Genomic DNA, 22885 nt, shown 5'->3' on the forward strand with positions numbered 1-22885 from the left:
TTGTAATATCCTTGACAGGTGGGGAGTGATTGCCATTGAAAAAAAAAAAAAGACAAGCACAACTTTTGGCTCTTGGCTCTTCTTGCAATAAGGATACATGGATGAATTGAATATACACGGAAACGAGAGAGGTATGAAAAGTATGTGCATGTTTCAGAATTTACAATCAAAAAGATAAAAATGATTTGAATAATATTACATAAAGTAACAACATATATAAACTTTATATATAAGTCTGTTATTTAAGAATTTCATAATTTAAATACTTTACTTTGAGCAATTTTGAAATATATAACCTCCAAATATTTTTTTAAAAAAAAAGCGAGTGAAGACTAATCATGCCAAAAATCTTGTAATGGTTTAAGAGGATCATAAAAGTAATAAAGTGTTACATATAATATAAATTAAAATTTAAAACTTGAAATCCTCTCCATCTCAACCAGAATTCCAACCATATCATTTTTATAGTTGAGAAATGTATTTCACACATTACTTTTGCAATTAATAAAAACTACGTCCCTTGATTGTCTAAAACTATCCTCTTTTATTTATCTCTCTATATATGTTTGATTTTCTTAACTTTATATTAATTTCAATTGTAAAATAATCTTATATCACGATATTAAAAATATTTATTTGCTATATTTGTTTATTATAGTATCATTATATATTTTAAAATATTAATTTATTACAATATTCATTATATAAAAATATTTATCGTATCATATTTGATACTTCTTCAGATGTAATTAATTTTATAAAAGACGATAATTATTAGTCATCTAAACTATGGTGTATACTTAATGAAATTGGTTTTTTTACTGTTTTTTTTTTTTGCACCTGTACATGTGTTGTTCATGTAGTTGTGTTGTAATACAGAGACAACTTAAAAAGGAACATCAAAGAAGTTGGATCCATACTTAATGAGATAAACGTACGTACAAAAATAAACATAAATATAATATATGGTATAATATGATAAAATAAAGAGAGATAGATTTTTTTTTAATATTTATCCTATCACATTTGATACTTTTTCTTAATGTAATTAATTTTATGAAAAATAAAAAAAATGGACAGACATCCAAACTCTGGTCGATAGCTAATGAGATAAAAACACTTAGATCATACTATCTTTATTAACAAACAAATGATTAATTCATCAAGATGAACAAATATGGTTAATTTAGTTGATTTTAATTAATAATATCATGTTTATTTTTTGCTAAAAAATATTCATTAAATTAAATACTTCAAGCACTAATTATATTTATGGCCCTATTATTAACTCAAGAGATCATTTTTTATTAATGGATGTCACTTTTTTAGTTAGTACAATAGTTTTAGTTTTTGAATGGATAAATTGATGACAAATTAGTTTTGAAAGGAATAAACTTTTTTATTCACTTCATAAATATGTAAAATTGTAAAGAAAAACCAATTCCAAAAATCGAATAAAATACTAATAAATTTATTAATTTAAATATTTAATTAAAGAATTTTTTTATAAAAGAAATAATTTGAATTTCATTTTAATAAGAATTCAATTTTGTAATATTTAGTTATAAATTATGATTTAAAAATTTATGTTAAAATTAACGTTAACATGTGATGTATTTATTTTATAACAAAAAGATTTTGTTCTATGCAACTATGTTATGTGATAATCTCATATTCATTCCTTTCAAAAAATAAAATATTAAATGAAATTAAATCATATATTTATCTTTTAAGAATATATAATTTATAGATTAGATTTATAATAATTAATATATTAATTATTTCTATTGTATAAATGATTCCATTGCAAAATCAATCACAATAAATAAATATTTAATAAATCACAAATTTAATTATTCTATTAACTAAATGTATACAGATTTTTTTGTAAATCAATCACAATAATTATTTACAAATACATTGTGCTTTATAATTAGTGGTTAATAGAAAATTTACAAATTTAATTTTTCAAATTCTAAGAATTATTATTATACTTATACTTATTTATAATTAGAGGTAAAATTTACTATTAATATAAGATCTATTTAAGTAATTATAAATGCAATTTAATTTGATATATTATTATTTTGTATACATTTATACTCAATTCTAACAATTATATCTATACTTTCCTTCTAACAAATCATTAATATATATATTTTTATTCAATTTTAATTCCTTACCAGCGAGATCTTTAAAATGCAATGAAATATTTTTTTGTAATTGAGGTGCGTTTAAATTTATAAATTCTAAGAATTATTATTATATTAATTTATAATTATCAATTAAACTTGCTATTAATATAAGCTCTATTTAAAGTACTATAGACATTATTCATGAATTTTGCAAATCTTTAATATATTATTATTTATAACACATTTAGATGCAATTCTAAGAATTATAGTACTGTCTTTTTAACAAGTAATATAGCTTAATCATGGAAAAAAATACTATATATTCAGCCCCAATAACATAGTAAAAAAAAGAAGAAAATAAACTAAATCAAATTCTTTTAAAAAAAGTTAAAGAAAGAACATACAAAATCTCACCAAAGTGAATGAGATTCCCTACCTTAGACAATGGCCCCGTGATTAAAAAAAATTGTGACAAATGTGTGGATAAAAATAAATTTAAATGTTCATTGATTTTGTTAGAATTTAAACTAAATAATTTGTGTGGAATCAATTTGTAGATAAAACATAATGATTAAATACTAATTTAACAATAAATCATAAAATTTATGAAAAAAATTATCTTGAAGTTATACGACATAACCTAATTATTGTACCTTTTTACATTTAGAAATTAAATTAATTTTGTTTATCTTTTAGGAACGAAAGTGTATTTGTTTATTTAGGAATTATAATTCTAATTTACTCTTTTTTATGGTTAAAGTAAAATCATTTATTTATTATATAAAAAAATTTGGATACCATCAAGTATTCATGAATGTTCATGTATTCACGCATATACATATATATATTCAAAATCATGTATTGAGTAGTATTCCCTGAGAGATGGAGCATGTATCCAAGAAACGAGAGTGAATCTTCTCCATTAATAAAAAAAATGCATAATTTTAATTAATAAGTAATAACAATTGGATTAAAATTAATAGTTACAGTAGATTTAATAAAACTAATTGTTTTACTTCACTTATTGTTTAATTCATATTAAACTTATTACTCTTGTTGCTTCATTTTGCAACTTCTTTCTCGTTACTTACTCTAACTTCCGAGTTAAAAAAAGGCACACATGATTTATTGGCTTCTCTATCTCCCACCTCATGGAAGTTTTGCTTTTTTTTTTTTTTTCACCATTCATATCATTGAACTAGTGACAGTCTAAACACAAAGATAAAAGAAGGTTGAGGTTTTTACCAGAGGCATTGTTTTAAGCCCGTGCATTTTATTGGACATTATTAATCTTATTGATGATTAATATGATAATACCTTGTAAAATTAGAGATCAAATTAATAATTTATTATTAATAAGATGTTGAGTATATTTTTTCCTTTTGAATTATGATACTAAATATGACAAGAGATTATAAGAATGCAAGTCTAGTTTCAATACAAAAGTTTAATTCCAATGCATCATTTCTCCCAATGAAATTTTCATCTTAAACTTTCATACATACACATCTCAATTATTAAACAAAATCCACCAAAAAGTTTAACTTCTTTAAGTCTTGGTTCTTGCTTCCTATCAGCATTGATGTAATTTTAAACCCTTCTAAAAATTCATTTCAATACAAAAGTTCCCCGACATTTAGTTTCTATAGACGCCAATTTTAGTCCTATAGCAAAAACAATCTCAATGGTAGCAACATTTTCATCATGAAAAATAGAAAAACGCATAAAAATACCCATCAAACACTATAAAAAATTTCAACTTAATTAAAGTTATTACCCACAAAATCTTAACAAGTAATTAGTTCTCAAAGTAATTTTAGAGCAATAAATGTGAAGCCCATAAATAAAGAATATATCACAATTTATAAATGCATACTTCATTAATGACTAGCATTTGCCCATTATTTTTATTCACCTTCTTCAATCTTCTCAAAATTAAAAAACTACAAAAATCATCTTTGTCAATAATAATAAAATGATCAATGACCATTCTATATAAAAATAGAAAAAATTTCTTAATTTTATTGAATCGGTGATGAATACGAAAAAGAAGAGAAAATCATACCAGACATTTGGTTTGACACACCCTCTCGATGTGGTTGGTGTCTTGTTGTGGAACCTTGTCAATGTCGCTTTGTCGTTTTTGCTCTTTGGTCGCCATCGCGCTCAGGTTGCTAGAGTCACCAAGACGCCGAGATTATCGCGTATTCTTCGAAAACTTGTTCACCCCTTGTCATTAACTTGCGTAGAGCTCTACTTCCGATCACAGGAGGCCCCACAATATCGAGGTTATTGCGTCCTCTTTGGACCATTAGTTGTCAACCTTCTTAAAAATATCCCGCAAATTGAGCAAACGGTAATGAAAATAGGATTGAAGAGTTGTTTTTACCTACAATGAAATAGTGAATTTTATTAGGGTGTTGTTAGGTGCACCCAATATTATTGATGCACCCACACTTAACATGAAAAGACAAAAATACCCTTGTGTATTTTTAAAAATATTTTTGTGCACCCTGCTCATTCAAGTTGATCCGCATAGGTTTTAGTTGATCCACAGTTGATATAGATGATATGCAAGCTTCTCATGGATCAAGTTGATCCACAAGTAGATTTTTAAGACTTACGGATCAAGTTGATCCGTAAGTCTTTTACGAATCAAGTTGATCCGTAAGTTTTTTACGGATCAAGTTGATCTGCAAGTTGATTTATAAGACTTACGAATCAAGTTGATCCGCAAGTCTTTTACGGATCAACTTGATCCGCAAGTTGATTTTTAAGACTTATAGATCAAGTTGATCCTTAAGTCTTAAAAATCAACTTACGAATCAACTTGATCCATAAAGAAAAAAAAACAGAGATAATTTTACCATTTTTTAAAAATGCTGGGTGCACCAATAATAATACCAGGTGCACCTAGCAACACTCATTTTATTACCATTCATGGTAACCATTAATTTTTTTTATTTATAAATTGAGGAGATACACTGTTCGAAAGAAGCACTGTTCACTAGTTAATTTTTTTTTTTTTAAAGTCAAACATTCGTACATTTGAGAAAAAAGGAGAGCTAAAATGGTACTAGGCCGGCGGGGAAATGCAGCGGGACCTGCTGTGCTGCTGATGCAACGTGTGAACGAAAAACCGACTGCGCCACGCTTCGAAAAAGTTACCAAACCGCTAAAATATAATTAAAAAAAAACGAACCATCACAACTGCGCCACCAATAGAAATACCTCGCCCTCCCCGACAACAATCAAATTCTAGAGAGAGAGAAAGGAAAAAAGAAAGACCCAGTCAGAAAGTGAGAAACAAAACGAAACCATTCTGCATTGGCGGGGTTTTAGGGTTTTGTGATCACTGCACAGTGCACAGCGCCTCCATGGAAATGCCTGCCAGAAGATCCGGCAACTACACCCTCCTCAGTCAAACTCCTGACGACAACTTAACGGCGCCGTTGTTCGGTTGCTCCTCCGGCGACGGTCAAATCAACAGCAGCAAGTTCGAGAGAGTCTCCGATTGGGACTCCGGCGTCGAACACCGACAGGGGAATCGGATCGGGAATTTGCACTCCTCGTTCGGGATGCAGCGGCAGTCCAGCGAGGGCAGTTTCGGCGAGAGCTCTCTCTCCGGCGAGTTCTACGCGCCGACTCTGTCGGCTATCGCGGCGAATGAGATCGACGGATTCAGAGGCACGTTTGCGGGAAATTCGGCGGCGAGGAGCGGAGGTTCCTCCGGCAAGAGCTGGGCGCAGCAGACGGAGGAGAGTTACCAATTACAGTTGGCACTGGCTCTTCGGCTTTCCTCGGAGGCCACGTGTGCTGATGATCCCAATTTTCTGGATCCCGTGCCCGACGAATCCGCGTTGAGGTCTTTATCCTCGTTTTCCGCAGAGGCAGTGTCGCATAGGTTTTGGGTAAGTTGAGTATTAGTTACGCCTGTTGTTCCTTGCTATTGCTATTCCGATTGTGGTTGGCTGGGTTGCTAAGTTTCGGTGATGGTTAAGAACTTGTGAGCTTGAGACTCTGCATTTTAAGTTAATATCTTATATGCGGTATATTCAGCTCAACCAGTAACCAACGAAAAAACATGTGAATGAGCGTTGCCATAGTCTAGTTCTGGACTTCTGGTTCTCGTGACTGTAGCTTGAGAATATTTATTAGTAAAATTAAGACTCTTTTTGGATAAACTTCTTCAAATAAGCACGTATAGGGAAGTTGAAAATGAGAAGGTAAAATAAATTTAGCTTCTTCTATAAGCTAAAATTAACTTGTGCACCTTAGCTTTTGGTGAAGTTAGATGAAGAGTTTTTATAAAAGTTAAGTACGTGAGTTGATTTTAGCATATGGGAGGAGCTTAATTCCTTTTTTCCCTCTTATAAGTGCTCATGGAGAAATTTAATTTATTTTGTCAGGTATAGCTGCAGTTGTTCTATGGTTGATATCATGATATGCGTGTGGAAATTTTTGGGTTTATATAGGTTTGTCTGGATTTTCTAGCTTGTATCGATACCAGTGTGCGGTATTTTTGACGATGGTAAATTTTGTGGGGAATTTTAAGTTCATGAATGAGTGATTCTGGGTATTTGACTTGATTGGATGGGAATGGAACTGCTTTAGTAAAAAAACCCTATTTGAAGTTGTGTTCATTAGTTGCTAAGGGTGGAGTTGGATCTTGAATTACAATGTGCAAGTCTGCTAGGATAAGCAAGTATGTCAGATTTTTTCCTTTTGGTATGCTTGGAAAAAAATATCAACTACTCCCACTTGTTGTGGCACTGACAGTTGAAACATTGCCTCTTGGAATTCTGGCATTTTACTCTTAGTCTGTTCCGTATGTGATGCTTCTTGAAACTAGTATTACTTAAAGAAATCCTTTTCCCACTTTCGTATTTTTTAAAACTCATTTATTGGAATTTTAACTGTTTTAAGGAGTTGAGCCAATCTTGAAAATATGTGATTAATATTTTTGCAATATTGAGGATGACATAACATGCTTGTTACCGACCAACTAGAACTAGTCTCATTTTTTCATTGACAACAGAAAACTAACTTCTTGAATTGTGGCTTTTCACTGTAAATTTGTACTACTTTTGTGTGCTTCTGCCCAAATGGGCAGATTATCCTGTTACTATGTTCCTTAAATGGTGTTTCTTAAAGCTTGCATTGCTTGTTCTAAATATTTACTATGTTCCTGTTGCTTCTTATTAATTGAAAAATGTACTGTTTTAAGGAATCAGGTAAATCTTGAAAATGTATGTTCGATATTTTGTATTTTAAGGATTTGGATAACTCGTGAAAATGTGTGTTTAATATTTTGGCAATATTGTGGGTGACTGAATGTGCTTTTGTACTATAAGTGGAAATTGCTGTCAGTGGGTTTAGTTATCATTTTTGGGGGGAAGAAGTTAAAATATGGTTGTTAAGTTGATGTGTGAATTAAGTTAAATAGGGGCAAAAAAACCTTTCCTCTCTTAATTATGCCCCCCCCCCAAAAAAAAAGAAGAATTGCTCTAATTTTATGTAAAATTTAAAATTTATGGAGTAAACTGGAATTGTCTCCATCTTGATATTCTTGTTTCACTCATTGGTGGGCATGCAATTGATATGCTGTTTTATTAATAACGTGCACCAGGTGAAGGGATGCCTATTATACTTCGACAAAATTCCTGATGGCTTTTATCTAATTCATGGGATGGATCCCTATGTATGGACTGTGTGCACCAATCTTCAGGAAAATGGCCGAATTCCTTCGCTTGAGACACTAAAATCTATAAATCCTTCTGATTCTTCACTTGAAGTAGTTTTTGTGGATAGACGTAATGATCCTAGCTTACGAGAACTGCAAAACAAAGTACAAGACATTTCTTGTTGCTGCATAGCAACAACTGATGTTGTAGACCAGCTTGCGAAGCTGGTTTGCAATTGTATGGGGTGAGTCTCCTTGGCCTTATTGGCTTTGAACTATTTAGCTTGCACCAGTCTAACTATGTTTTATTGTTGTAACAAGGGGCTCAGCTTCTGTATGGGAAGATGATCTTTTTCCTATATGGAGGGAGCGCATTAATGATCTAAGAGATTGCTTAGGATCTGTCGTTGTACCAATTGGAAGTCTATCTACTGGACTTTGCAGGCATCGTGCTGTATTATTCAAAGTAGTACTTCAATTTTATCTGATGGTCAAGGCTGTGATTATGCATTTTGACTAAATTATTATTATTATTATTATTATTATCTTTTTAAGGGGTGGGGGGTGGAATTTCAGTGGTTGAATACAAAATATGGCCTTTGTGTTGTTTTTGCGATGACATGCTTTATACATGATACCTTCAGGTACTAGCTGACACCATTGATTTGCCATGCCGAATTGCTAAGGGCTGTAAATATTGTTCAAGAGATGATGCCTCCTCATGTCTTGTTCGATTTGGACTTGACAGGTATATGTTTCGTTGCTTAGCACATCTGCTATTCTGCTTATAAGCAGGACTGCAATTTCAAAGAATTGTTTTCCCATGAGCTGTGAACCGTGACCATGGAATGATGAAGTGTAAAATTATGAATGCATTGTAGCCTTGCAGTTAACATCCTGTAAACTGACACCTGTCTGAAACCATATAATTACAGGGAATACATGGTTGATCTTATTGGGAAGCCGGGTTGCTTATGCGAGCCTGATTCCTTGGTCAATGGTCCATCTTCCATTTCATTTTCTTCACCCTTGTGCTTTCCGAGACATAAACCAGCTGAACCTACCATTGATTTCAGGTCACTGGCCAAACAATATTTCTCGGATTGTATGTCTGCTGAGCTTGTCTTCGATAGTAGTTCTGCAGGTGACATTCATTTTTCATATTCAATGACTGATACTCTAATTCTGAACTGGTGATATTATCGCTATCATGGTGTCTTGGTCTACTTAGTGCTTATTGTTGTACTGTTTAAAAATTTAAGATCAACTTGTCCTTGCTATTTATTTATTTATTTCTATTTTAATGAATGATATCATTTCTATGCTAGCTCTCCATATTCAATTTGTCAAACTTGCTAATTAAGTATGAACTTAAATGATGTGTTACAGTTTCCGTATTTCAATTGAATTGTGTCCCTTTGCTGTTTTTATCAGTTTTTTTTTCTAAATTTTTTTACCTAGTGATTAGATAGCACCCATTGGTATTTTTGTTGACTGTAATTATGTTACAAATTCCTCTTCTTTTCAATCTAAGATATCCCAAGCATTTGGCTGCCTAAGTAAAACACAAAAAGGAGTTTGGTTCTGCAGATGTTGAAATTGAATGATGTTCCAAGTTTATTATTTTGATTTCTCAATCATGGAAGTGGAAGAACAATTCAAGTGACTTGGTCAAGCCTATTGAATGCCATTACCAATTCCTGTTTAGTTTTATGAAGAGAGGGGCTAAACATGTCAATTATTCTCTTTGCACTTCGCACAATGAACTTGAATAATGACATATTGAAGTATTTTTCTTCAAATACATATAACATTTGATCAATTTGCTGTTAAACAATTTGTGAAATGTGAGCTAGTCAATGTCTAGAATAATGCCAAAAACCATGAACCTTGTATGAATGTTAATGTAGGAAGTTTTATATTAGTTGTAGTTTAACATTCTATTCTGTTTTTTCTACACACCGGAACTTACCTGTGTATGTCTGAATAACTTTTATAACTGGATGCAAGTATAGGATACTCTGAATTTTTTATTACAGTACCTTTTATTTATAAAGATTTTGGATTCTCCATTCCAGAACAGTATGAAAGGCAGTACAGGGACAGGAACCCTGGGTCAATTCCAAATGATAACAACAGAAGTTCTCTCGTTCCTCTGCATCCACAACCTTATCGTTCAAGTGCACATGATCGAGGCTATGAAACATTTAAATCAGGTAAGCCTCCTCAGAATGCTGTAGAGCCGACCATGACAAGCCGGGATTCATTGCCTTTAAAGCATAACCGTCCTGGTCATAGAGATACACAGACCCGACTACTGATTCCTAGCAAACCAACTAGAGAGTTTTCCCTTGATATGGAGGATTTGGACATATCGTGGACTGATCTTGTTTTGAAAGGGAGAATTGGATCAGGTATTTATGCTTTTCTATAAATTGCATAGTATTTAAAGTCTTGTGTTTTTTTTGGTTGATTTGGGTGGGGTGAGGTAGGCATTTAGAAGAGAAACATTGAGAGTGAGAGAGAGCATAGTGAAGGTTAAAAAAGGAAGATAAGGTAGTGGTAGTGTCGATGAAAATAGAAAAGAAGATAATAACAAAGTGAGCTTATCAATACAATGAAGCTTTCCAATCCCTCTGCATATCTGACTGGGAGAGCATCTGTTAAAAGAAGTCATGGTTCAGAGTATCAAACAACAGTCATTTGACTCATTTCAAGTATCTGATTGTATGAAAGCAGTATTACCTTAGCAGTGGAAAGAAGACAAGAAGAAAATAATAAAAAGTTAACTAATTAATGCAATAAAACACTCCAATCCCTCTTCTTATCTGAGGGAGGTTCTGTAATGATGTCATGGTTCACAGAACCAAAGAAAAGTCATTTCAACTATCCTATCGCATAATAGCAGTAGGATAACAATGGGCCTCTAGCACATGTATAAGAGAAGAAAAAAGGAAAATGGACTAGAGGGTGTTGGGCAAAGGAAAGTTATACTTGTTTATGAGAGAAGTAGGCATACTGCTATGAGTAAGGAGGAAACATTGGTGGGAGAGTGTAATATAATATACACATGACATCAAGGATTTCGAGAGGAGAAGCAAGGATTTTGGATCCCTCCTGTTTGTAAATAACAGGATATGGTCCTGTTTGAGAGAGAATGACACAAGAAGAAAAATATAATTGGTGGGTTATAATCAATCAATCATGGTGGACCTTCTCTTGCGTTTTTCTCCAACAAGACCTTATCCTCTTTCCGATCCCCTTTTGGTGCATTTACTGGATAGTTCTGGGCTGTCACTTTCTCCTGTGATAGTGGAAACTGTAAAAATTAGAACACACTGCGATTCTTATGGCGGCCTACCCACTGCTTAAGGGGATTTAAAAACTGATTTAACACATATTGGGTCACAAAGAAATCAACTCCATCTCCATGAATTCTCCTCAAGTACAAGAGATGTTCCAAATCCATTGTGCAATGATGGGAGACAGAAAAAGAAACATGAATTAGGGGGTATAGAAGACTGGAGAGGTATAACAGAATAGTGGGACAGTGGGAGTGAATTGGTGGCATTATGGCATAGGCCTGGGAAGGTAGAGTCCCTGTATCAGCTCTGTTTGTTATCCCTTATTGTTGCATTTTCTGCATCTGTCCAGTATCTGTGTTGCTGTTTATTAAGCAGTATTTTTTCCCTTGTAAAAGATGTCTCCTCCTTGAGTTCTTTTCTATTTCATTAATACCAGTTACTATCAAATAACAATATGCCTAAGAAAATATGATCATTGTTCCCCTATAAAATACACTATAGAAGAGGAAAAATATCACATCACCACAATAATTTCCAATGGTCCTACAAAATGCTCTGTAGTAAATTGTAAACCAATAAAAACTTAGCCTATGTTAAGCACACCGTATTTAATGAATTACTAGCATTACATGCTTCCTTTGGCATGATATGCAACTGGTATCAATAGTCATTAATTAAATTTGGTCTGTTATATTTTCAGGTTCTTTTGGAACTGTACATCACGCAGAGTGGAATGGCTCGGTAAGCCCCTCTCTTTTTTTCTTTCATTGGTGCTGTATAAAATAAGATTAACTCATGGTTGTTTGTTTTTCCATGGGTTGTCTATATTGGTTGTTTTTTCAGCATCTCTATCATTGTATCTTGCAAATTCACCTGAATCATGTGTAATTAGAATATTAATATGTGAATGACCTCTTCATCTCTATATCTGTACAATAATCACATTTTAAAATCAGTTTCTACTCTATATTTGTTAAAGATTGTGTTGGAAAAACCGCCTTACTTGTGGACTCCCTAGCCTGCCTTAGTCATGGCCTCTTTGGGGTTGCCTAAATTGCAACCTTGAGGGTGGTGGTTTAGTCCCACATTGACTAGAGATGGCCAAAATGGAGTATATAAATGGGGGGTAACCTTCACCTTACAAACCGGTTTTGTAAGACTGATTTAGGTCCAAAACCCATATTCTAAGATATTGTTTCAAAAGCATTCAGTTCTTATAGATTATATATAAATAAAGGTATGATAAAATCATCGAGGGCAGTTTTGAAAATAACGTGCCTACTTCTTGCCATATCTAATGATTGCATATTGATCTTGTTATAAGCTACAATTATACTCTTAAAATAGGACTTCTTGCCATTCAAAGGCTGCTGTGCTCTATCAGCAGAGCTCAGTCCATAACCTGTTGTTATTTGTACTTAGTAGCTGATTGGCATCCCATTTGCCAATCTTTTGAATAGCTCATTGCCACACTACAACCAAACCTTGTTAAGCGATTTTCTAACGTAACCACAGGGCACAGGCTTATTAAAAAAAAATCATTGTCCAAGAGAATGCATGTTTTCCATTGAACTGTATTCCCCTCTTTTGCTACGTTACAATAATGAAATGCTTGCAGCATCCAAACATTGTTTTATTTATGGGTGCAGTCAATTTATCTACCCTAAGGCTTCATTTATTAGTAAATAAATGAAGCCTTATTGTTGCAAGGTGGCATATTTTATTAATGCTCTTTTTTGCTTTCAATTGGAAGACTTCTGTCCTTGTACTTTTGCTGCTCTGTCTTCTTTTTTTTCCCACTATTAGTGTTATGATTTAGAATGCATTTTTTTAAATTTTTTTGGAAGGTGTATGCAAGGGTGTGTATTTATTCATTAAAGTTTGAAGCCGGAGTAGTGCTTAATATTTAATTTTGTTTAATACATCTTTTCCCCTTTCTCTACTTACTTGTTGCATGTGTTCTTTGAGTTTGTTGTATTTACATCTGTCAAAATGTTAAGCACTGCAGGAGGTTGCTGTGAAAATTCTGATGGAACAAGACTTCAAAGGTGAACGCTTCAAGGAATTCCTGAGGGAGGTATGCTCTGAAGTTCTTATCTTGTTTTGTGCAGAAAAAACACCAATTGCACTTTAAGTTTTGCTTGCTATTGATTTGAGCTGTATTTTTACCTCTTTTGCTAGGTTGCAATAATGAAAGGCTTACGGCATCCAAACATTGTTTTACTTATGGGTGCAGTCACTAAGCCTCCTAATTTATCAATTGTCACGGAATATTTGTCAAGGTTTTGCAAGAATATCTCATCTACCAGTTCCTTTACCTTCCCCCCTATAAGAGGGATCTCTTTTCATGGCTATAAAATATCTTATACTTGAGACCTAAAGGATTTGATTGAACTGTGCAGGGGTAGCTTGTACAGGCTGTTGCATAAACCTGGCGCTACAGAGATGTTGGATGAGAGACGTAGGCTTAGTATGGCTTATGATGTGGTAAACTTTCAGAAAATAAATATTATTGTTTTTGGTTCTATTTATTTTTTGAATTAATATGATCATTATGATGTCATAACCTTTGTACCCATTGGTTAAGTAATTTGTCATTTTCATGTGCAGGCTAAGGGAATGAATTATCTTCATAAACGCAATCCTCCCATTGTTCATAGAGATCTGAAATCTCCAAACCTTCTTGTTGACAAGAAATATACAGTGAAGGTAAGAATGCAATTTTCTCGTGTCGGAAAAATTGTTCAGAGTTTCATTTAATCCATAAGTCACCTTTGGTAGTATTGTTCCACTTCTCCGGCACTCACAAATTTCCTTCTACAATCACAAGCCATGTTTGTGTATGCTAGCTTGAAAGCACTAAGATAGTCCATGTTGAGTGACACTGTTTAGCCATCATCTTTTTTTTAACTTTTTGTGAACTGGTGAAAGATAGAAATGCTATCGCAAAACTTGGTCTATGCAGGGTTGATAGAAGTTTCAACATTCTGCTATAGCTGGGCTTCATTTGATTCAAATTTGACATATTGACAAAAATCAATTTAATTCTTAAACTATATGTGAAGTGTCTTAGCAAATTTTATTTTGTGGGAGGGCGAGTTGTTAGGAAGGTTGATCAGATTCAGTCACAGCAGGAGCCAAAGGCCTTGCAAGTGTACCAAATGAGGAATACGGTCCATTAATTGTAGCTAGAGTAATAAAGAGTTTGTTATCATGCTGTTATGACAGTTAGTATCATTCTGTTAGAGCAGTCATGGTAGTTAGGGGTAATGAGGATAAATAGACCTTTTTAGCAATAGCTGGGGATTATGTATTGTACCTTTGGTGTTGACAAGGCTAGTCCTTGTGGAAAGGAGAGTGTTCTTTTGTCAACAGTTACTGATCTTTCATTATAGAAACCATTTTTTTCTCTGTTCTCTCTGAATCTTTACTCTCATATCTCTTTTTTCTCTTCCCACATCCCTATTATCTCCATAATCAACAAGGATGCCTAACGCGAGTTGGTGTTGGTCTTTGCTTGGGCATTATTGGAATAATTTGAATTTTGACAGATCCTTATTTACTTGTACCTCTTCCCTTTAGGTTGGTGATTTTGGGCTTTCCCGACTAAAGGCAAATACATTTCTCTCATCCAAGTCAGCTGCTGGGACTGTAAGTTTACTTTCAAAACGTGTATCAGCCTTTTGAATTGTTTGTTTCAGATGCCATTTTTATTTTTGCAAATTAAGTTGAACTCCTTTTTCTCTACTTAGCCTGAGTGGATGGCTCCAGAAGTTCTTCGTGACGAGCCATCCAATGAGAAGTCAGATGTTTACAGCTTTGGTGTCATCTTGTGGGAGATCGCAACATTGCAACAGCCTTGGAGTAATTTGAATCCACCACAGGTTTGTTGTATAACTTTGATATATTTCAGTGTGCTTATGCTTAGATTTTCCAATACGATTATATTGCTTTGATTTTTATGAAAGATTCTTTAAGATCTGATGACTGTAATAATATAACATCAAATAGAATGCTAATGGTATTGGTAATAGAAATCTGAAAATGATTGCAAGAGATGTATATTGGTGGAAGCATGTATTGTACTGGCCAATGATAACAAGATGAGTTTGGAGTTTTACTCTGTTTCATGATGGCATGTTATCAACATATATTTTTTTTTTTGCTCAGCAAAAATAGGTATATTATTAATATGGAATAGTATCAGTGGTACTAGAGTTACATATATTGAGGTAAGTATGTAGCTGGTTCGAGTGTATTCACAGAACCAAGCTAATGCGCATGTAGTTGTTACATGATTACAGAACACCCATCCCTTCCTAGTTACTGAATGCTTCCTCTAGGTTAGAGGACCATTGGTTAAAATGTATGGCAAAATCCTTCTCCATGGATTTGACCCACATCCAGAGTAAGAGAACAGCATCATCCAACATTTTACTTCCGTCAAACGTGTGATTTTGGAATACTATTTTATTTCTATGATTCCAAATTGTCCATGTCAGAGCAATCCACCAACATTTCCATCTTGTGAGCCTCTTTCCCTTAGCTATCCCGATTGCATGCTGCAGGTAGTGGTCCCTTGGGTTTTGTGGCAATGCTGTTGCTAGATTAACCAAGACAATGACTCCCACCATAGAGGTAGGGTATTGCTGCAGTTGAAGAATAAGTGAGCAGCCTCCTCTTCTTTAAGTCCGCATAATGGGCACATCGTGTCATTTACCATCACCTGTCGCCTTCTAAGGTTCATCTTTGTTGGTAGTCTATCCCTGATTAGCCTCCATGCAAACATAGTTGATTTAGCTGGGATTTTTAGCTTCCATATGTCCACAAAGTTAGAATTCTGGTGTGCCCCCATTAGCTCTCCCATATCAGGCCATACCCGCTTTTTGTTGAATAATATCCACTTGGATCATGCTTCCAAATCCAGTTATCTTCCCTATGAGGCTGTACTTGCTGTTGTGATAGTTCCCCAATAAAAGTATCCGCCATTGCTACTTCAGAGTCAAAAAGATCCCTCCTCCAGGTGAGCTTCCATTCCCATTCGGTGTTGTTGTTGCTCCCCATATGCATAATGATTGCCTTTTGTTGGCATGAGATGTGATACAACCCTGGGTATTTCTCCATTAATGGCATAACATTGTCTGTCTAAGGATCTTTCCAAAATCTAAACTTATCACCACCACCCACCTTCCAAACAGTTTCCCTTTTGATTACTATGTTTTGCTGCTGTTGCTGAATTGAGACCAGGTCCTTCCACCACGTGGATTCATGATTTCCTCTTGTGCCTTCCTCCAATGCCCTCCATCCGCCATACTTCGAGTTGATTATTTTTGCCCATGGTTCCTCCTGCTTGTAAAAGACATCCCAACGCCATTTCCCCATCAGAGCTGAATTAAATGTCCTGAGGTCTTTGATTCCAAGGCCACCTTTGTCTTTTGGTTGACATACCGTCTTCCAGTTGACCCATGCAATCTTCCTATGCTCTGATCCCCTTCCCCATAGAAATCGTTTCTGAATGGCTTCCAATTTGGCTATTATTTTTGAAGGTACCTTGAAAAAAGAGAAAAGATAAATAGGAATTGTTGTTAGGACTGCATTAATGATAGTCACTCTCCCCTCGAAGGATATGTGTTTGTGTTTTTCAAGTGGCTAGTTTTATCTCATACTTTCTGATTAGAGGATCCCAAAGTTCACTACGTCTTGGGTTATCCCCAATAGGGAGACCCAAGTACGTGAAAGGCAAAAATAAGATTCTACAATTAAGGTATTTAGCTGCCTCAATCCCCCATTGCTCAGGCTTCCCGATTGTCCCAAAACTGCTCTTTGCGAAATTTAACTTTAGCCCGGATACAAGTTTGAAACTTCTCAAAATGGACTTAATTGTCTTCACATTCTGCATTGTTGCCTCCCCAAAAAATATGGTGTCATCTGCGTACTGTAGTATGTTGACTGGTGTGTGTTTTTTTCCCACAAGGAAGCTATTGAAGAGGCTCTTATCTAGTGCTTCTCTCATCAAGTCAGTTAAACCTTCAGCGACAATATTGAAAAGAAGAGGTGCTAGTAGTTCACCTTGCCTGAGGCCTCTGTGTGGTATGAATTCATTTGTGGGGCTGTCATTAACCAGGACAGAAACCGAGGCTGATTTAAGACATCCCTCTATCCAGCATATCCACTTAGGGCAGAATCCTAATCTCTTCATCATATATGATCGGAAAGCCCATGAGACTGAGTCATATGCTCTTTCATAGTCCACTTTGAACACCAGAAATGGCTTAGGGCGCCTATTTGCTTCCTTCACTGCCTCATTAGCTATCAACACGCTATGCAACAAGTGTCTTCCACTTATGAATGTAGACTGTCTCTCATCAATTATGTCTGACATCACCTTCTTCAGTCTGTTCGTTAGGAGCTTTGCCACAATCTTATAAACACAGCCTATTAGTGAGATAGGTCTATATTCGTTAAGATTTCGCGGATCTTTCAACTTTGGGATCAGGGCAATAAATGATGCATTGTTGCCCCTCGGGAAGATCCCATTTGCATGGAATTCAGCAAGGAACCGGCTGATGTCAGACTTTAGTACTTCCCAGAACTGTTTAACGAACTTGAAGTTTAGTCCATCCAGTCCAGGGCTTTTTTCACTTCCATAGTCCTATACTGCCGCCCTTATTTCTTCCTCATTGAAAACTCCCACCAACATGTCATTTTGGTGTTGTCCAATACCACAGAATCTGACTCCATTAAGGACTGGTCTGCACTGCTCAGGTTCGCTGAATCTGTTGCTGAAAAAGCGGCGGACCTCCTCTTTCACTCTTAAGGGGTGATCAACCTATGAGCCATCAATAAGTACTCCTTTGACTGCGTTATTTGAGCGTCTAGAATTCATCAAGAAGTGGAAATAGCGTGAATTGCAGCCCCCCTCTTTAGTCCATCTTACTCTCACCTTTTGTCTCATCAAAGACTCATGTGAGAGTGCTGCAGCCCATAATTCCTCCTGTAGTTTTTTGCGGGTCATAAATTCTTGGGAGGTCAGCTGCCTGTTAATACTGACATCTTCCAATCTGTTTAAATCTGTCTCAATTCTTTGTACCTTGTTGAATGTATCTCCATACTGCACCCTGTTCCATACCTTCATTGCCTCCTTGAGTTTCTTGATTTTTCTTTGAGTACAAAGCCCCCCCAGCCCCTTGGGTGAAAGTTTGTCCAACATTCTCTGACTGCCTTTTCAAAAGTTTTATCCTTCAACCAACAATCAAATACCCTAAACAGTTTTGGCCCCCAGTCAATGGATTTAGCCATAAGCAGAATTGGACAGTGGTATGAAAAGTTTCTATCCAAGGTGAAACTTGTGCAGCCTGGCCATTTGAGTAGCCAGTTGAGGGATACAAGGAACCTATCTAATTTGCTCTTTGCGGCCCCGTTTGGCTTAAACCACGTGAATTTTCTCCCCACAGAAGGTATTTCTTTGAGCTCTATGTCAGCTATCCATTCATTGAAATCATTGGTGTTATTGACTTCCCCTCCCCTATGAGACACACCTTCTCTTTCAGAATGATGTCTGATGCTGTTGAAATCAACATATAATTTTACTGACTGAAATTTTCATCAATATTTGTTTCTATTTTATTTTTTTTACTTTTGGACTATCAGGTTATTCACTAATGTGTTAGATGCAGGGAATTTTGTAATTTAGTACCTCTGGTACTCAGTTATCTATCTATCTATATATATATATATATATTTATTTTTGCTGATAAAAAAAAAACTAATGTGTTAGATGCAGGGCATTTTGTATTACTTAGTCTTCACAAGTCTGTAATGTTTTGTAGGTTGTGGCAGCTGTTGGCTTTAAGGGAAAAAGACTTGAGATACCACGTGATTTAAATCCTCAATTAGCCTCTATAATTGAGTCTTGTTGGGCCAAGTGAGTGCAGATATTTCTTTCATTTGTAGTCTGCTTCAATATTCTGATCAATTTTATTGATATCCTTGGTTTTCTGCAGTGAACCCTGGAAACGCCCTTCTTTTTCAAGTATAATGGATTCTTTGAAAGTATTGCTCAAGCCCCCTATGCCTCAACCTGGTCGTCCAAGCATGTCATTACTGACCTGAATGGTTGGAATCATAGTTGTTATTCATGCACATACTACAGGATTTTATTAGTTTTGATGTCTAACAGGAATACACTGTTTCAATAGTCCCAGGTGCGTACCAAATTCGGTAATGACTTTGCTTAGCATTAAATCCTGTTTGGATGTAGTCTTTTTCTATAAAAAATATTTGTGTTTTGTGGTGAAGGGAATGATTATCAATTTTCAAGTGGGGAGTGGAGAGATTATCTTCCAAATATTTTGTCACGAATCAACTATCTTGAAAGCTAAAACTGTTAGGTAGAGATACATAAATTATTCAATACTTTTATAACATCTCTAACCCACTTCACACGAGCCAGTTGGACTTGAAATGTGAACAAGGCATAGACCCATTTACCTTGTGTTTGAGTTTGACATTTTTTATTTAGAAGAATAGGGGTGAGAAGGATTTAACTTTATATCACATGATCATAGAAGTTGAATACCATGTCATGAACTAATTAGATCAAAAGCTTAAGCTATTAAGGTAAAGAGACAGGAATGATTTTATACTTTTATAACATCTCTAACAATTATCATTAGAGTGTGAATTACTGACTCCATAGGGATTTTGCAAAAATAAAATTAAACGAGCTAATAAATTCACCAAAATGATTCCTTGTGGTCACCCAAACAAGCATGTTTACCCTTCCATTAGTGTTTCTTCTACCTCACCAATGGAAAGCACGGAAAAATGGCCTTACATGTCCATTCCTTGTCTTAGTTGCTCAAATATGTTTGCAGTCAAATGTGGACAGCTTGGAGTATGCTTCTGGAATGAAACATTTTGAGGGCCTTCACATTTTTGGGTTGCTGTGTTAATGGCTTAGGAGAGAAAGCCAAATATCCCCAATAAGGGTAGACCAACTTATGGTCTGTGAGAGGAAGGACAAAAGGGCTATTTAAGTGAGAGGTTCATATAGTGTTGTAGTTAGGGGAAAGCATGACACTGATGCCTCTTTCAACAATTCAATCCAAAATCAGACCTTGTAACTTCCTCAAATAATTACACGGGATGTAGTTTTTGAGCTCACCAAGCTTTCATCCAATTCAAGAAAGATTTCTAAGAATTTACTGGGATTCATGGTTTTTGATAAACATTTTTATTTGAGAGGATTTGTTAATGCTTTTTTCACTAAGGTGTGGGTCCATATAAAATAATTTGCGGAGTAAATCTAAAATCATCACTCTATTAGCGCCGTGCCGCCATTGCCTTTCTTTAGTAAGGTGGATGGAGCATTGTTAGGTTGGCTACGAGGATTTTAATGAGTTTAAAAGCACTTGTTTTCTTTTCTTTACTTTTATTTTGCATAACCCCTATGATTTGAGGGGGTAATTTACATTCTTTGCCTTTATTATAGTCATTCTTTTCAAAGTAAGAGGTCTAGCTTAGTTGATTGAGCAGGTGTTATAAATCTCTTGGTATTATTTTTTATTCTATGAATTAAAAAAAAGTTTAATATGTTGAGCATAACTTCAACTCAATCAAAATTAATTGGGACTTGGGAGGCTTATGTTGAGTTATGTACTTTATTTTTGGGTGTTGGAGAGGGGTTTGGTTTAAGGGGGTTGGTGGTGTTAACGTTTTTCGTCCTTGATGGTTGTTGCTTGTAAAAGTTAGTGCATGCCGTAGCCCCAATGATCGAACTAATACTTGTTCTTTTTTCGGTTGCAGAGGCACAGTTGTACATTTCTGTTCTAATTCGGAGTAAGAATACCCATTTTCAACGCAAAGCCAGGATACTCCATCTTTATTCCAACAAAATATTGTTTAGTTAGGTGATACTATATTTTGTGAAGAAATGTATAATTTTTTTCATCCATAAATTTGTATGAAAAATTATTCTCATTGTAATTATAATCAGTTAATGATAAGCAGCTTTAACGGTCTTGGCTACTTGATTTTTTTTTGGGGCGTGTTTTTAATTCCCCATTAATCCAGAGTGTCCTCGCTTTTGGGGACTGAATCAACCATTCAAAAAAGATTAGGCTATTTACAGTTCGTTACAAGGGTTGGATCAGTAGATTCGGCTGTCATCAACATTGAGATACCATTTTGAATACAAGCAACTAAAGCATAGCAAAATAAGTGGCAGTGTTATAAAAATCAAATAGGTGATTGACTTGGTAGAGGGACCAAGAGTCTAACTAGTGAGTCAATGATTAAGCTGCATGGATCGGTAAAATTTATAATTAAAATAATTAAATATGGAACATGTACTTTGTTTTGTCTCTTACATATGAATGAATTTAAATGAAGTGGTTTAACGAAATTTTGCAAATGGACCAGTCAGATTGGCTTGTCCTGTCGTGTTTAATAACACTCGATAGAGAGAATATTTTGTGGGAATAGTACGTGAAATGTCCATTCGAAAGCGAGGAGATAACATTAAGAATGTCTAATTAAAAAATTATAATGATAAATATTTACTTCCTAAATTTTGTATTTTAATTTATAATATAAGATTGAGTTATTGTTTTAAAATTAAACTTAAAATAGTAAAATTTTAAGTTAAAAATAAATAACGAAAAGCGGAATTGCTTGTGAGGTCTATTTAGTAAATCTCTTGGGGAAGTACCAGTACAAAAAATAGTTAATTAAAGTGAAAAAAAGATTGTGTATGGTACTGGGATTTAATAAAACAAAACTATAACATATAGACTTAAGCTACTTGAGCTAGGTGCACTTCGAAAGTTATTTCGTGCTGTATAGCCAAATTAGTAGCTCTTGTTAATGTGGAATCGTATCCAACCTATGCATGACATTGCCATGATTCGAGCGGTGCCAAATGAGTAGTAACAAGGCAGCAAAATCTTCGAAGTTCTAATATAAAGTGCGAAGCAAAAAGATATTTTCTAATCTTTAACGGGTTAAAATCATGCTATAAATATGATAAATTCCCCCATCGCTAAGGTTTGTTTCAGAAAAAGAGATATGGGCTAATGGGCCATGAGAGTAATATGGGTCCATCCAATGTTGGCTGTAGACGTGGCAACAGAGGGGAAAGAGTGAGAGCAATTTTCCGTTATTATGGTAGAGAGGTTTGAGCCAAAGAGACGAGAGAAGGTGTCTGAAAACCGAAAATGAAGTTTTAGTACTCTGTTTAGAGCAGTATTACACAATCTTGCGTTGCGTTCTCTATTTACAAACGCAATTGCCAGGAAACAATCTCAATCTCAATATGTTTTCCCACCACAAAATATGAACCTAAACTCATACCAGAGGGACCAGTTGTGTTCCCTACCACTCTTTCGTTCTGATCAAGCATTGCCGTTACCCTCTTTACCTTCTCTTCCTTTGAAGCATTCTCGACCATGTCTTCTTCCCAGTTACCTTCCTCAAGTCCTGATTTTGAGACGGTAAATAGTTTGCCACGGCCACTTGAATGCTTGCAAGGGAACCCGGTTCCGGCACTTTTTTCCAAGACATTCGACCTCGTCGACGATCCGTCGCTGGATCCGATCATATCCTGGGGCTCCTCCGGTGTTAGCTTCGTGGTGTGGGATCGTACCCTGTTTGCAAGACACGTCTTGCCAAGGAATTTCAAGCATAACAATTTCTCCAGTTTTGTTCGCCTGTTAAATACTTATGTGGGTACTCTATATGTATTTTGATGCTTGTAATTTGTA

The 22885-nt window shown here is 34.9% G+C and overlaps 1 protein-coding gene across 1 annotated transcript; it reads left to right on the forward strand.

Moving 5' to 3' along the window:
- Nucleotides 1-5141: 5141 nt before the first annotated feature.
- LOC100810555 (serine/threonine-protein kinase CTR1) lies at nucleotides 5142-21110 on the forward strand. Its single transcript, XM_006604555.4, has 16 exons — nucleotides 5142-6046; nucleotides 7765-8063; nucleotides 8140-8284; nucleotides 8463-8566; nucleotides 8754-8962; nucleotides 9897-10232; nucleotides 11824-11864; nucleotides 13132-13200; nucleotides 13305-13405; nucleotides 13526-13610; nucleotides 13734-13832; nucleotides 14706-14774; nucleotides 14876-15007; nucleotides 18953-19047; nucleotides 19127-19327; nucleotides 20931-21110. The coding sequence occupies exons 1-15, from the start codon at nucleotides 5513-5515 to the stop codon at nucleotides 19233-19235; spliced, it is 2427 nt and encodes an 808-aa protein (XP_006604618.1). The 5' UTR covers nucleotides 5142-5512; the 3' UTR covers nucleotides 19236-19327; nucleotides 20931-21110.
- The last annotated feature ends 1775 nt before the right edge of the window (nucleotides 21111-22885 follow it).

This window comes from Glycine max, chromosome 19, assembly GCF_000004515.6.
Source record: "Glycine max cultivar Williams 82 chromosome 19, Glycine_max_v4.0, whole genome shotgun sequence".
Lineage (NCBI taxonomy): Eukaryota > Viridiplantae > Streptophyta > Magnoliopsida > Fabales > Fabaceae > Glycine > Glycine max.

What these genes read in the sequence shown, in the direction of transcription:
- LOC100810555 (XM_006604555.4), top strand. Translation starts at nt 5,513, where the DNA reads ATGGAAATGCCTGCCAGAAGATCCGGCAACTACACCCTCCTCAGTCAA. An exon ending in GTCACGGAATATTTGTCAAG is followed by an intron (nt 13,406 to 13,525) that starts GTTTTGCAAGAA and finishes TGAACTGTGCAG; the next exon opens with GGGTAGCTTGTACAGGCTGT. An exon ending in GTAATTTGAATCCACCACAG is followed by an intron (nt 15,008 to 18,952) that starts GTTTGTTGTATA and finishes AATGTTTTGTAG; the next exon opens with GTTGTGGCAGCTGTTGGCTT.